Here is a 15,372-nt window from a genome sequence, read left to right as displayed (position 1 = left end):
GCAGTTTTCCTGGGTGGAAATGGATGCTTAGGTGAGTGGACTCTGTGATCTTGTACCCCACTGATGTGCCTGTCTCCCCCAAGCTACATCCCTAAATCTTCAGGAGTTTCCCAACCTGGATCTGGCAGCTCTACAATAGGGAGACCAAACCTAGTAGTTAAAAGGAAAATATATATATATATATATATATATATATATATATATATATATATATATATATATATATATATATATATATATATATATATATATATATATATATATATATATGAATGAACAAGAATAGACCTCTTAGATTACCTGTTTGCATATGCATGATAGCAAGGGAAATCTTGGGCCTTCCCACATTAGAAGATGGGGTCACGATCTGCTCTCACAGCATCTCACTCTGTGGTTCTGGCCTGGGAACAGATGCATTCTTTTGCTCACCTGTGTTATCTTGCTGAATGCTGTGCCTTTGATCTTTGGTGTAGACTAATTGGTCGAGTCATGTTGACAGGATGGTACTGGAAGCCAACATGTTACCTGGCCTTGGGTGTTGAAAGTAGCACCTGAGTGCAACTGAGCCATTTGTCCTCTTGGGAAAACAGTGAGCCTGCCTTTTCTAAATCAAGCCGTGTCAGTATGTCATGGGTTTGTGTGTGGAATGACTAGGGAATGTTATTCATTTATTACATTTATATACCGGTTCACATACAGATAACACAGAGAATGAGGTGGCTGGATGGAGTCACTGAAGCCATCGGTGCGAACTTAAATGGACTCCGGGGAATGGTAGAGGACAGGAAGGCCTGGAGGATCATTGTCCATGGGGTCGCGATGGGTCGGACACGACTTCGCACCTAACTACAAGAACAAAAACAGTAATAAAGTGGATAGATTCAAGTGGGTAGCCATGTTGGTCTGAAGTAGCACAACAAAATCAGAGTCCAGTGGCACCTTTAAGACCAATAATGATTTGTTCAAGGTGTGAGCTTTCGAGTCTGAGGAAGAGTGCTTGCAAAGTTCATGCCTTGAATAAATCTTCCTTGGTCTTAAAGGTGCTACTGGACTCTAATAATAAAGTGATAACAACAAGCAACATAGAACAGCAGAAAAGTATGGATGTATTGATCTGTATGTAGCTAACAAATCACTTTGCACAAGAAACCTCGTGGAGTCTGTTTGGCTTGATCAATAAACCACCTTTTGCTGCTTTGACAGGTCTAGTTCATTGAAGAGTCAGTGGGAACAAAACGTCCAGGGGGCACCTTTAAAACCAACAATATTGTATTCAAGGTATGAGCTTTCGTGCGCACGCATACGTCCTCAGGTACAATATCATGGAATGAAAATAATCAGTCCAGACTTATAGATGGAGTGAGAGGGCAAATTAACATGCAGCATAATGAAATTGCCTGGGTTCCAGAGGTACATGGGAAAAGACAGCAATTAGGTTTTGTTTGCATCCACCAGCAGGGCCACAACCCCAGAAGTACCCCAGGGCAACTGATCTCCCTCCCTGCCAGGAAGCTTCTGGAAATCCACCCACCAAAATAGAAAACCCTTGCAGCATATTGACATCCTTGGGATGGGAATCATAACTGCAGATAGAAAAAGAAGAGTTGATTTTTATACTCTGTTTTTCTCTCCCCAAAGGAGTCTCAAAATGGCTTACAATCACCTTCCTTTTCTCTCCCCGCAATAGACACCCAGTGAGGGAGGTGGGGCTGAGAGAGCTCTGTCAGAATTTCTCTGCAAGAGCAGATCTAACAGGTTTGTGACCAGCCCAAGGTCGCCCACCTGGCTGCATATAGAGGAGCAGGGAATCAAACCCAACTCTCTAGATTACAGGGCACCACTTTTAAGCACTACACCTTAGAGCCAGTTTGGTGTAGTGGTTGAGCAATGGCTTCTAATCTGGCGAGTCAGATTTGATTCCCCCACTCCTCCTCCACATGCAGTCAACTGGGTGACCTTGGGCTAGTCACAGTCCTGTTAGAGCTGTTTTGACCGAGCAGTAATATCAGGGCTCTCTCAGCCTCACCTCCCTCACAGGATGTCGGTTGTAGGTTGAGAAAGGGAAGGCGATTATAAGATGCCTTGAGACTCCTTTGGACAGTAAAAAGCAGGGTGTAAAAAACCGTCTTATTTATTAATTTTATTTCTTATTTAGATTAGATTTCTAAACCACCCAATCTGGTAACTTGGCTCTTCTTGTACACCAAGCTGGCTCTCAGAGTTAAAAAAAATAAATTATTTAATGTATTGATGACTATATAAATTGTTATATGAAACTGAATTGTTTTTAAGACTGTTGTTACTCTCCCTGGACCTCCTAAGCATAAATTTGTTTTTGTTATCTCTTTAATCTGGTGTTGGGCTACCATTCCATGGGACCCCCAGGTCCTACCTGGGGACTGGCACCCCTCGCTCCTCAGTTTTGGTTGAAAATATAAACTGTAACTTGGCCCGCTGTCTCTAACCACCTCCTTACCTATATAATGTTCCTTTTGAACTGGCCCTGTTGCCTGTCCCACAGCACTGAGTTTCCCTGTTCAATAAAATCCTGTCTACCCAGTTCTTCTTGGTGAATAGCTTTGGGAGGAGGGACCCAAAAGTGTGTGTTGTCTCACCCAAGGCCGCACCTGCTGTGGGCGAATTGGCATACCTGGTCTGTAGGGAGCCTGGCCTGGTCCTGGTGATTTAATCAGGAAGGAAGAATTCCAAGATACTCTCCTCTAGCCAAACTATGGCCATACCGCTGGTAGAAAATACCTTAAAAGCTAAAAGGCAGTTCCATCAGGATTTCCAGATTCCTGGAGATATCGGGTAGATCTGGGAGGAACTTTGGCAGGGTATAAGGCTCCAATTTTGAATTCTTCTATTTGATTGATGTCGAAGGCCATTCCGCACCCAATAAATATAGTGAAATGCTTACCTTATGGAGACGCCACAATTTTGGTGTTTTGCACGATGTCCAGAGTCCCAGCAGCAAACCGGTAGCTACGGCTTCCATTTTAAAGCACTAGCTGGGGAATCACATAAAAAGCGTGAGCTACAGGAGAGCAACCAGCAAGCCACATACTAAGGAAACGTACAGAGGCGAAGAAGCGCTATGTCCGCCACCAATGTCCCACCCTCGCACCCATCTCCCTCTTCCTTCTCCTGGGGACTTTTTAATTTAAAGCGAACTGCCTGGAACAACTAATAGATGTTCAGTCATGCAGGCAAAGCAACAAAAAAAGAAATTCCCCACACAGTTTAAACACAAAGTATGCCTCTCTAAAGTCTCCCCTCCCAAAATCAGGAACAAGATTTTTTTTTTAAGATTACAGACTCCATAAAGGGTGGCATTATAAAAAGCATTAAGTATCTTTGATTAGATGCATAGGTGTTTCAATGGAGAAGTCTTACTTTAAAAAAAATATCTGGCACCATGGGACCTTTCAAGCATGGAGAAAGGGGATTGGTTGCCTGGCTTGATTGACAGGTGGAAGAGAGTCACGTGTAAAGTGCGTTGCTTTCTTCTTCCATTTCAAGCAGCCGTGCAGAGTGCAAGGAGCACGAAAAGGTGGCAAGCAAAAGCAAGAGAGCCAGAAGGTGAGGAATGGCTGTCATTCCATGAAATCCCCAGGCCTTGCAGATTGGCAACCCTTGGTTCCATGCACCAATATACTTGTTGTCAGAGGAGAGGGGTTTTTTCTCACAGGGCCTAAGACTCCTCACTCTCTGCCTGTAACACAGCAGAAGTTCAGGAGAGCAATAGAAAGCGGGCTGTATTAGGGTTTCTCTCTGTTGAATCGGCTGCCTCTTGGTGCCTTTTAACGCTGGGAAATGTGCAACTCTTTTGCCTTGCAGATAAGCACCGGAAAGATTCTCACATACTGTCCCTTATTTATTGTTTGTCGCCTCTTTGCCAAATGCAATCAAGAAAACACAGAATGTTAATTTCTCTGCGCCAGGCTGCCGTTGAAAGCATAAGAGTTGGTAGGGGCGGGGAGAGGCCGAATTGTGCTCACGCAAGAATGGAGGGTGCAAGCTGGCCCATTGTGCAGAAGACGCCTGATGGAAGCCCAGACAGCATGATAAGGGGGGGGGGTATCGAGGTGGCCTTGCTGTGGGTGGGCATGGGGTCTTTGCCCACTGGCCTCAGCGTGGATCCAGCCCACCCAGTGCCTTTGGAGAAACTCCAGCCTTTCTGCGTTGGAATGTTCTCATGACAACGGCCTTCAACGCACAGCTGCGGTGCGCCGTGACTCACAGGAGGCAAAAGCAGCCCTGCTCCTTCTCGGTTTCTGTAGGTTATGACACAGGGAGGAATTGCAGGCGAGAAGGAGGAGGCCAGTTTGTCAAGACTCAGAGGCCAGGAGTCTGGTGAAAGCGTGCCATCTTGTGGCCGTAGGAAGAGAAAGAGTTTTGCAAGTGGCAGAGCAAGGGTAGCCCTTCCCTTGGATTCTTGTGTGTTGTCCTGGATATTAATCCATCATACTAGGGGCCCAGCCTGTTGCATTCAGGAATAAATTGGGGCGCTAGATTAAGGGGATGGAGTGGAAGAACTCTGTGGATGGCCTTCCCCTCCCCCCAGGGCCTGGAAAGGCTTCTGTTAGGGAATTCACCAGCAAGGGCAGCTCTCACGCAGCAGGGATCTGTAGCCTCCAAGCCTCAGAGGGAGGTGGAAGGAGGAGGGGGTGGTCAGGGGTGGGGGACGGAAGGTGATTGGCTGGCCACTGGACAGAAAGGCAAGCTGGTTGGAGGAGGAGGCACTTGGAGGCGGGACAGCTACCCTGAGTGGGTATGAAGCGCTGAGTGGCACTTAAGCCATGAGACCAGCTCCTCCTCCAAGGCCTTACCAGAAATATATAGTGGAATAGATAGATAGATGGTGGGTGTAAGGGAGCCAGACAAAGGGATGTTCAGAGTTGCTTTGCGATTGCCTGCCTCCATGTCATGACACCTAGTGTTCCTTCAGAGAACTCCATCCAAATGCTTAATGGTCTCCCATCCAAATACTAGCCAGGGTCACCTCTGCTTAGCTTCCAATATCTCATAGGATCGGGCTTACATGGTCTATCCAAGTCAGGGCTTGTTGAAATGGAGGTAATGGTAGAGGCCAGGGGGTCTCCAGTGTGGCGTCCCTGAGTATCACAGCACCCATCCAGTATTTTCTGAAAGTCAGCTGGGCCAGAAGGGGCTTTTGCCCTAGTAGACTTCTAATTGCTCATTGGAGGTCTGATTGACTGACTGAGCAGATTTGTCTTAATGTGGCTTTGGGAGCAGCTGCTACTGAAGAAGAGTGGGTTTTATATGCCGCTTTTCGTTACCAGGAGTCTCAAAGTGGCTTCCAATTGTCTTCCCATCCTTTCCCCACAACAGACACCCTGTGAGGGAGGTGGGGATGAGAGAGCCCTGATATTACTGAAGAAGAAGAAGAAGAGTTGGTTCTTAAGTAAAGTAAAGGTATCCCCTGTGCAAGCACTGAGTCATGTCTGACCCTTGGGGTGACGCCCTCTAGCATTTTCATGGCAGATTCAATACGGGATGGTTTGCCAGTGCCTTCCCCAGTCATCACCGTTTACCCCCCAGCAAGCTGGGTGCTCATTTTACCGACCTTGGAAGGATGGAAGGCTGAGTCAACCTTGAGCCGGCTGCTGGGATTGAACTCCCAGCCTCATGGGCAAAGCTTTCTTATATGCCGCTTTTCTCTCCCAGAAGGAGTCTCAATGCGGCTTACAGTTGCCTCCCCTTTCCTCTCCCCACAACAGACACCCTTTGAAATAGGTGTGGCTGAGAGAGCTCTGATAGTACTGCTCTGTGAGAACAGCACGATCAGGGCGGTGACAAGCCGAAGGTCACCCAGCTGGCTGCATGTGGAGGGGCAGGGGAATCAAACCTGACTCACCAGAATAGAAACTGCTGCTCTTAACCACTGCACCGAGCTGGCTAAAGGGCTCAAGGGCCTCCACAGAGTGAGAACAGGTAAGCTGTGAGCACACAAGAAAGTCTGTTTTAAAGGTATAGTGTTCAACATTTCAGGCAGAAACCCTGTTTAAGAGTTACTGTTAGTATGGTGCCTCCTAGGGTGGCCACGAATCTGCCTTTTACAAACAGGGGTGGTCAAACTGTGGCTCTCCAGATGTTCATGGACTATGTTTAAGCATAGTCCATGAACATCTGGAGAGCCACAGTTTGACTACACCTGGATTGGAACTACCCTTCCCCTTGCCAAAAAGCATAGAATGGGAGTAATATGGGTGCTCTTAAAATGAAATAAAGAGCCTCTTGTGGCGCAGAGTGGTAAGGCAGCTTGCTGGGTGGTAAACGGTAATGACTGGGGAAGGCACTGGCAAACCACCCCGTATTGAGTCTGCCATGAAAACGCTAGAGGGCGTCACCCCAAGGGTCAGACATGACCCGGTGCTTGCACAGGGGATACCTTTACCTTTAAAATGAAATCAGATTATCGGTCCATCAAAGTCAGTATTGTGTACTCCAGGGGTAGTCAAACTTGCGGCCCTCCAAATGTCCGTGGACTACAATTCCCACAAGCCCCTGCCAGCATTTGCTGGCAGGGTCTCATGGGAATTGTATTCCATGGACATTTGGAAGGCCACAGTTTGACTACCCCTGGTGTACTCAGTCTGGCTGTAGCTCTCCAAGCTCTCAGGCAGAGAAAGATAATGACATAAGAGAAGCCATGTTGAATCAGGCCAGTGGCCCATCCAGATCAACACTCTTTGCATTTCACAGCAGGCATAAGGAAGGCCAAATGTTTAATGACAATAGATTTCCTCAATGTTCTGTGATCTTCACGTAGGAGCCCTTTGAATGCGTATGATTTGGGTATGTCGCCCCTAATTGGTTCCGCTGACACGCAAAGATGCTTTTTCGAAGCTGTAGAAATTAACGCTGAATTGAAACGAGAGGCTTTATTGTACCAGTAGAAATGTCTTGAGTCTGTGATTTTGAAGGATAAAAACCCCTCTTATCGTCCTAAGTAATGCTTTCACAAGTGTGGCGGGTAATTCTATAGATGTCTAGAAAGTACCCTCTTGGAAAGAAGCACTTGACTCTCTTTTTAAGAGTGCTTCTGGATCCTAACGTTTTAAAAGCAGGATTTCTTTAGGAAATCTGGAGAGGAATAGGGAAGGAGCCACGGAATTATGTTCTTCAAGTCAGAACCATTTTGCCAAGGGCCAAAAGCACATTGGAGCAAAAGGCAATAAATCATTCAAATAGAAGAAGAAGAAGAAGACGATGACGAAGACGAAGACGATGAAGAAGAAGAGTTGGTTCTTCTATGCTGTTTTTCTTTACCCGAAGGAGTCTCAAAGCGGCTTACATTTGTCTTCCCTTTCCTCTCCCTACAAGACATGCTGTGCGGTGGGTGAGGCTGAGAGAGCCCTGAGATTCTTGCTCGGTCAGAACAGCTTTATCAGTGCTGTGGAGAGCCCAAGGTCACCCAGCTGGTTGCATGTGGGGGAGCGGGGGAATCAAACCTGGCTCACCAGATTAGAAGTCTATACTTCTAACTACTACACCAAGAAGAATCCTAACTTGAAGTTAAAAGTCGTCTTGATATAGCATGCTTATCAGAGATGGGGCCAAAGTCTGTAGCCGGGGCTCCAAGAATGGCTGAGAGCGTTCCTTCTTTCCAGCTAGTGACCACTCCGCCTACATCGAGGAAATGCCCACCTCCACCGCCCCTTTGGCTCCCTCCACCGTGTCCACAACTAGTTAAAGCAGCCTTTCTCAACCTTTTGACCATTGTGAAAAAAACCCTAAACAACCTTCAGGCTTTGAGCAACCCGGGAAGAGATGTCAGCAGACCAGCCCTTCCTGCCACGCCCCTGGAAGTCACCTGTCACCAGAAATGACATCACCCAGAGACTCCCAAAGGATGTGCCGTCACGAGGCCGCTCCCACAGCACAGGAAGCGATGGTGCAGAAATATTTTCAGACCAATTGTGAACAGAACCATACCTGCACTCTGGGCTGGCTACTAGTTTGCTCTTCTCTACCAAAGGGAAAATGCTGCGGAGTCAGGGCTGGGGCAGGCCTATGACACTCTGTTGGCTTCCCCACCTCAACTCTGCACCAGAAACAGGACTGAGGAAGGCCTATGTTGTTTCGTTGTCCTCACCCGACAAGAAATTGGCTTTTTTGCCAGTTTAAAAATATTTTAAGTGCAGGGCTGCATACATTACGGTTGCCAGCCTCAAGGAGGTGGCTAGAGATCTGCTGTTATAACTGATCTACAGGTGATCAATGCACCTGGAGAAAATGGCTGCTTTGGAAGGTAGAGGGGGGAGGCTGGCAACTCAACTACTTTAGAGACTGGGGAAGGCACTGGCAAATCACCACGTATTGAGTCTGCCATGAAAACGCTGGAGGGCATCACCCCAAAGATCAGACATGACTCGGTGCTTGAACAGGGGATACCTTGACCTTTAACATGGAGGGTAGTTGTCATTTCTAGAGTTTAAATATGCAAAAGGGCAAAGTAGCGGCTATTTACAGAATGAATAACTTTATAGGGAAAATAACTATGTAAAGAGAGAGGAGAGCCATAGTCCTAATAGTTTAACTGACTCTGTTCCTCATCTGTTGGAGGCAGTCAGGGCGAAACAGTACTCAACAGATCAGGGGAACTAATCACCCTAGTCTGGAGATGAGCTATAATTCCCAGGGAGCCCGATGGCATCCCTAGCTGCACACTAGAGATCTTGCATATTCCAGCACATGGAGCTCTCCAGGTCACACCACAGTTTTGAAGAAGAGTTGTTTTTTATACCCCATTTCTTACTACTTGAAGGAGTCCCAAAGAAGCCTTTCCTTCCTCTGCCCACAAGAGACACCCTGTAATATAGGTGGGGCCGAGAGAGCCCTGACAGAACTGCATTGAGGAACCAGCTCTAAAAGAACTCGGACTGGCCTAAAGTCACCTAGCAGGCTGCATGCGAAGGAGGAGTGGAGAACTCAAACCAGATCAGATTCCACCACTGCACCAAGCTGGCTCTCTGGCCCTCCCACGCGCTCTACCCGCTCGCCCCGCCTCCCACCGTGGCCGTTGCCTGGATGAAACCGCCACTCCACGCCCTGCCTCCCGGCCGTGACGTCACCGCGCGGCCGTCCCGGATTGGCCGCGGGCTCCCTTAAAAGGCGCGGCGCGGGCGGGCGAACGCGCTGCCTCTTCTGCCGGTCGTGAGAGGAGCGAGGCGGCGGCGCCCACCTGCGGCGACGCGTCATGTCGGGCACCCGGGCGGCCACCGCTGCCGCCGCCGCCGCCAACGACCGCGCCCCTCACCCTGCGTCGGCCGCCGGGGGTCTGAAGCGGCTGCGGAGCGAGCCCGGCGGCAACCGGGTGACGGTGGTGCTGGGCGCGCAGTGGGGGGACGAAGGCAAGGGCAAGGTGGTGGACCTGCTGGCCACCGAGGCCGACGTCGTCTGCAGGTGCCAGGTGCGCCCCGCCCCTCCACCTGCTCGCGCCGTGGGGGCGGCCAGGGTTGCGGGTCCCGGGTCTGCCAGGAGGAGAGGAGCGAGGGCTGGCTGGACGTTGGCAACCTTCGCGGAGACGGGTCCCCCCCCCCCCTCGAACTGCTGATTCTTATTATTCAGCATATTATTACCCGGAGTGTGAAAATGCAACGTGAGGAGGCAGGAGGAGACCCCAAGCGGGAGGCCAACGCCTTTCCCCGCAGCAGACAATATGGGATGATATTGTGGAATGATTTTATGAGTTCCTTTTTTTTCTTGGCTTTTAAAACTCTTTTTCTATTGTTTTCCTCTCTCCTGCCATTGTTCGTAGGCGTTCAGCTTTTTGCATTGTATTTCTTATGTATTTTATGTTGTTGTTAATTTTTAACACCCCCCACCCCCCAAAAAAAATCCCTTGTGTAGGTCCTTACTTTGGATTATTATTCCCCTGTTTCATCTTTGTGTCTCCCAATCCTCATTTCTTGCATTTTGCAGTAATTCATCTTGGTGTAACCGTGGTGGCTTCTAATCTTGGGGAGCCAGGTTTGCTTCCCTGCTCTCCCAGGTGCTGCCAGCTGGGTGGCTGTGGGCCTGTCACAGCCCTGATAGAGCTGTTCTGGCAGTATTATCAGGGCTCTCTCAGCCTCCACCTCCCTCACAGGACGTCTGTTGTGAAGAGAAGGGCATTTGTAGCCACCTTGAGACTACTTTAGATAGTAAAAGTTGGGTATAGAAATAAATGCTTCTTTTTCTAACTGAAAGCTGGTGTCAGGACAGCTTTTTGCCCGCCTTCCAAACGCTGGTACAATCCTGTTTAATTTTGCAGCTGCAGCTTTAATATGGTGACCCATATGTGGGAATAAATCCTCTTCTGTCACCTTCCCTCATCTTTTTTTTCTCTCCCCTCCTCTGATATTTTTAATGTCTTTTTTTGTATTGATAGATTCATGTGGGTTGTTGGTCTCAAGCAACAGAACAAAGTTTGAGTCCAGGGACACCTTTATGGCCGACAAAGCTTTATCCTAGGTGTAAGCTTTCATAGGCATGCACACCTTTCCACAAATGCTTATATCCGGAACTTTATTGGTCTTAAAGGTGCCACTGAACTCAAAATGTGTTTTGTTTTTCTATTCTGGTTGCCACTATGTCAGTCTCCCTTCCTTAAAATTGCCTGCTGTTTCCCACTCTTTTTTTTGTGAGTATTTCCTTTTCCATTGCAGTTTGTCCCCCCTTTTAATTTTTCATTGCTTTTTTTTGATGGCCCATGTCCAAAGAACATGAGCTGGTATACATTGATGCTCACAACAACCCACCGAGATAGGCTAGGTAAGAGAGTAAGGTTTCCAACTCGACATGAAGAAAAACGCTCTTTAATGAAAGTTCAGTGAGCGTAAATGGGCAGTTGAACCTCATTGTTTGGCATGGTGTTAAATGACTTCCCTTGATAACTGCTGCATATAAAACAGATATTGTAAAAGGCCCTTTAGAGGAACTACTTTAAAAGTTTGGGAGTGACTTGCCTTTGGTTACTTGCTTAGTTTCATTGCAGAATGAGGATATGAACCCTTGTCCTTTTCCTTTGTATTGTTCGCTCCCTCCCCCACGTCTGTACCTTTCTATTGGTTTATTTAAGAAATGTTATGTGCTCCTGCAGACACCTGCTGGAATCAACCATGGCCATTTTGCCCAGTTTTACTCTTTATCCCCCCCCCCCATGTTTTGCTCTTCTTTTTTGCTCTTTTCCTTATCTCTAATGTTTTCCTTTCTTTCCTTTGTCCTTCTTGTTCCCTTCTTAAGTAGCCGCCTGCTTGCGGAGGTGGGCTGATCCTTAGGGGAGAGGTGGGGCGGAAAGAAAGGTCCTAAGCTAAAAATACAAATAGCTGACTCTTGGTGATAAGTGACACAAGATCCCGTGGTCCAGACGGGACTGTGCTTGAGCCAGGCGTGGTTGAACATTGGCACATCTGCGCATGGGGGGGGGGGCGGAGGAGAGATCCCAGCTTCGGTGTTGAGTAACAACCTCTCTCTGGAGAAAGATTGCTGAAGGTGACCAGAGAAATAAAACGGAGTTTCTAGTGGTTTGACTTCTCAGCAGAAGTTCATGCTTGCTCGTTCAGTGCCTTAAACAAACTTGATAAAATAGTTATAGCCTTGCAGCAGTCCAGTGATTGGAGGGTCAAACTAAGGTTTGGGAGACGCAGGTTCAAATCCCGACTCGTTCTCCTCTGCCGAATTAATCTGTGCTTGCTTTGGGTTATGCTTCGAAGATAGAAACCCTTATGGTTGGGCAGGGATACAATGAATACCCTCTCAACAGTTGCAAAGTGCTGTTGAGAATGGAGGGCTGACATTTGGGATGCCCCCCCCCCCCGTGTAATTTCAGCCAATGGATAGTTCCTGCAACGGTTACCTTAGTCTTTGAAATGTCTTGCATTATATGTTTAACTCTGTACCTAACTGACTTTAATAAAAAAGTGCAATAGATGGCAATTATAACATGCTTTGGGAATAGGGCTGTCAGCTCCCAGGTGGGAAGCTCCTGGCAGCTGGGTGGTGGAAGAAGCAGCAACCTGGGGAAGACGGGGGACCTCAGTGAGGTATAAGTCTGTAGAGCTTGCTTTCCAACGCAGCCTTTGTCTCCAGGGGAGCTGATCTCTGTGGTCTAGAGCAGGGGTAGTCAACCTGTGGTCCTCCAGATGTCCATGGACTACAATTCCCATGAGCCCCTGCCAGCGTTTGGGGGATCCTCCAGCCCTGCCTAGAGGCTGGCATCCCAGTTTGGGAGCTAGTCTGGCTGCAAAGTGGAAGATAGATCCTTCATATTAACTTTGGCCAAACAAATCTAAGTTGCTGATGAGGAACGGGGAGAAAAATTGAGTCACCCTTTGCTTTAAAAACTTCAGACAAGCAAAGTAATAAAAAGTTCTTTTGTGTCGATCGGCAGCAGGAAAACCAGCCAGGGAAATGGACGGCTGGGTTATTAAGACCACGGAGGGGTTGGAAGAGTTGCTAAAGATGAGGTGGGGGTGGGAAGAATTCATTTAAGTTTGTGGAAACCATTCTCAGTATTTCTCTAGAAATTTTCCTTACCCGAAGCCATTAACTTTTGACAAAGGAATCTGAGATACAGTCTGATATCTATAGGTGTTCTGATAGGCTTTTAATCCCCAGCTTGAAAGGAGCTTGCCTGGATTCAGCAGGGCCTTCTTGATCCTGGCCCTCACCTGGTGGAATGAACTCCCAGAGGAGACCTGGGCCCTGTCAAGGCTCACAGAGTTCCACAGGCCCTGCAAGACGGGGCTGTTCCACCAGGCATTCAGTTGAGGCCAGCAGAAGCCCCCCTCCCCCCCGGAACAACCCAGGACACCCAAATGGATTGGACATGGACAACATTGGCTGCTGTCTGCAGTAGTTTTAACTTAAATTAATTTCATTGTTACTTGTTTAAAAAGGTAAAGGTATCCCCCTGTGCAAGCACCAGGTCATGCCTGACCCTTGGGGTGACGCCCTCTAGTGTTTTCATGGCAGACTCAATACGGGGTGGTTTGCCAGCGCCTTCCCCAGTCATTACCGTTTTACCGCCCAGCAGCAAGCTGGGTCCTCATTTTACCGACCTCGGAAGGATGGAAGGCTGAGTCGACCTTGAGCCGGCTGCTGGGATCGAACTCCCAGCCTCATGGGCAGAGCATCAGACTGCATATCTGCTGCCTTACCACTCTGCGCCACAAGAGGCTGTTACTGGTTTTAAAATGTTGCCCTGAAAACAATCAATCAATCAATCTTCGAGTGGTGGCGATCTCTCAAAATTACGACTGATCTCCGAGTCATCAGCCAATGTCTTTGGAAGCTGGGCCATACAACTTTATACTCCGTTGACGTTTCTCCTTTCCCCAAACCCTACCCTACCCTCAGGCTCCACTGCCAATATCCACTCCAGGTATTCCTCAGCCTGGAGCTGGCAACCCTAAATATTTGCCATTTGAAGGCTTTGATGCTGCCTGTGGTAGTGAAATCTAACCAAACTGCATTGTTGTTCTCTTTTCTGCTGTCAGTATTCAGTATAACTATAAAGGGATATTTGCGGACAGGTATTTCTGCAGTTTTTTGTGTAGTGGTTAAGAGCAGCAGCTTCTAATCTGGTGAGGCCGGTTTGATTCCCCGCTCCTTCTCCACATGCAGCCAGCTGGGTGACCTTGGGCTAGTCACAGCACTGATACTGCTGTTCTCACAGAGCAGTAGTATTAGGTCTCTCTCAGCCTCACCTCCCTCACAGGGTGTCTGTTGTGGGGAGAGGAGAGGGAAGGTGAATGTTAAGCTGCTTTGAGACTCCTTCGGGTAGAGAAAAGCGCCATATAAGAACCAACTCTTCTTTAAGACCAGCAAAGTTTAATTTTGGGTATAAGCTTTTGTGTGCATGCATGCTTCAGATATTGTGTCACAATTGTGCACACAAAAACTTGGAATTAAACTTTGCTGGGCTTAAAGCTGTTACAGGACCCCAACATTGTATTGAGAATCATCAAGAGGTGCTTACAATAAGCAGCTGTTGAAAATGCTTTGGTGCCACAGGTTTAGCCAGCTTTGAATTTCCATCCTGTCTTTGCATACTGACGCTAAGTTAAGTTGGTCGTACATGCTTGCATTCTGTAAGGTGCTACCGACAACACGGATTGCTCCTTGTCAACCCTTCATTTAGTTAGTGCGCGTTTTCTTTTATTGTTCCAAACCTACCGCTACCATGGAGAAATTTCATGCAAACTGGTGGTTGAAATATTCAGCCGCTTCTGATCCCCATCAATTAAGACTGTTTCTGAGTGGCTTTCCCAAAATCCTGCACAGTTGATGTGGTGAGGTTTTTCTTTGCTGTCACTATTAATTCTTAATTAATTTTTTTTTTGCTTGGTGCATGGCTTATGGGGACTGAAACCCAAGTAAAGACAGTGATGAAGACTAGGAGATGTTTTAAATTCAGAGACATCTTGGTGGCTAGGATTTGTGGAGACATGAGTGAGAGAGATTCATGGAAGACTGTTCCATTAATGGCTGCTAGCTGTTGCAGCTGAAAGGAACCTTCATATGTGGAGGCAGCAAACATCTAAATGCCGGTGCCAGGAGGCAGCTTGGTATTTTTGGCCAACCATGGTAACGGCTTTAAAAAAAGATCTGTGCAACCAATCAGAAATTGTGCTGGGCAAAATCCCCACCTGGTCTTACCTACGGATACTTGGTGAGCACTAGAAAATGTGTTGGTGGGTGCCATGGTGCCCCCCAAAGGCACCACCGTGGGGATCCCTGTTGTACATAGGATGTTCTGTCCCTGTGGAGATATAGAGAGAATGTGATGGAGAAGCTCTCTTCTCAAGATGTGTGTTCTCAAATCCGGACTTCTTCTCAATAGGGGGCTGAGTGCATCATGGGTCTGCTTGTTCAAGCTTGTAGATCATTTCATCCAGCAGGGACTACAAATTTTCAAAAGTAAAACAAATTTAATTCAGCTCTAATAAAGCAACATGGGCATAGCAATCTGAAGCTACCAATTTGAAATCAGTTTCCTTGCCCTCCTTCCCTCTCCTGGTCCAGCCTGACTAGAAATGCCTCAATAGAGTCAAGTGGGTAGCTGTGTTGGTCTGAAGCAGCACAACAAAACAAAATCAAAGTCCAGCGGCACCTTTAAGACCAACAAAGATTTATTCAAGCTGTGAGCTTTCGAGTCTGAGGAAGAGTGCTTGCCCTCGAAAGCTCACACCTTCAATAGATTTTTGTTGGTCTTAAAGGTGCCACTGGACTCTGATTTTGTTTTGTTGAAATGCCTTGTAACACTTCCAAATGTTTATGGAGCTCTGAAGCTGGCAACTTTCCTGAGAGAGAGGGAGGAGCTGTGGCCAGACATCTGAGAGGGCTGTCCTATGTACTATG

At 47.6% G+C, this 15,372-nt stretch overlaps 1 protein-coding gene and 1 long non-coding RNA gene across 2 annotated transcripts in view; one reads left to right on the top strand and one right to left on the bottom strand.

The window, feature by feature from the left end:
• Positions 1 to 363: 363 nt before the first annotated feature.
• LOC143830808 (uncharacterized) lies at positions 364 to 9,034 on the bottom strand. The gene is made up of 3 exons (XR_013228604.1): positions 8,925 to 9,034; positions 2,921 to 3,011; positions 364 to 846 (listed from the first exon to the last, which is right to left on the bottom strand). It is a non-coding gene; the product is annotated as an uncharacterized LOC143830808 (long non-coding RNA).
• Positions 9,035 to 9,149: 115 nt separating this feature from the next.
• The window catches only part of ADSS1 (adenylosuccinate synthase 1), a 35,332-nt gene continuing 29,109 nt past the window's right edge, over positions 9,150 to 15,372 (top strand). The window contains exon 1 of the mRNA XM_077323854.1: positions 9,150 to 9,439. Within this exon, the coding sequence (XP_077179969.1) occupies positions 9,227 to 9,439 (213 nt within the window). The 5' untranslated portion in view covers positions 9,150 to 9,226. The remainder of the gene's footprint in view (positions 9,440 to 15,372) is intronic.

Source organism: Paroedura picta, chromosome 2, assembly GCF_049243985.1.
Source record: "Paroedura picta isolate Pp20150507F chromosome 2, Ppicta_v3.0, whole genome shotgun sequence".
Taxonomy (NCBI): Eukaryota; Metazoa; Chordata; class Lepidosauria; order Squamata; family Gekkonidae; genus Paroedura; species Paroedura picta.
The sequence above is the reverse complement of the archived record's forward strand: the minus strand, read 5'-3'. Positions and strand labels throughout refer to the sequence as shown.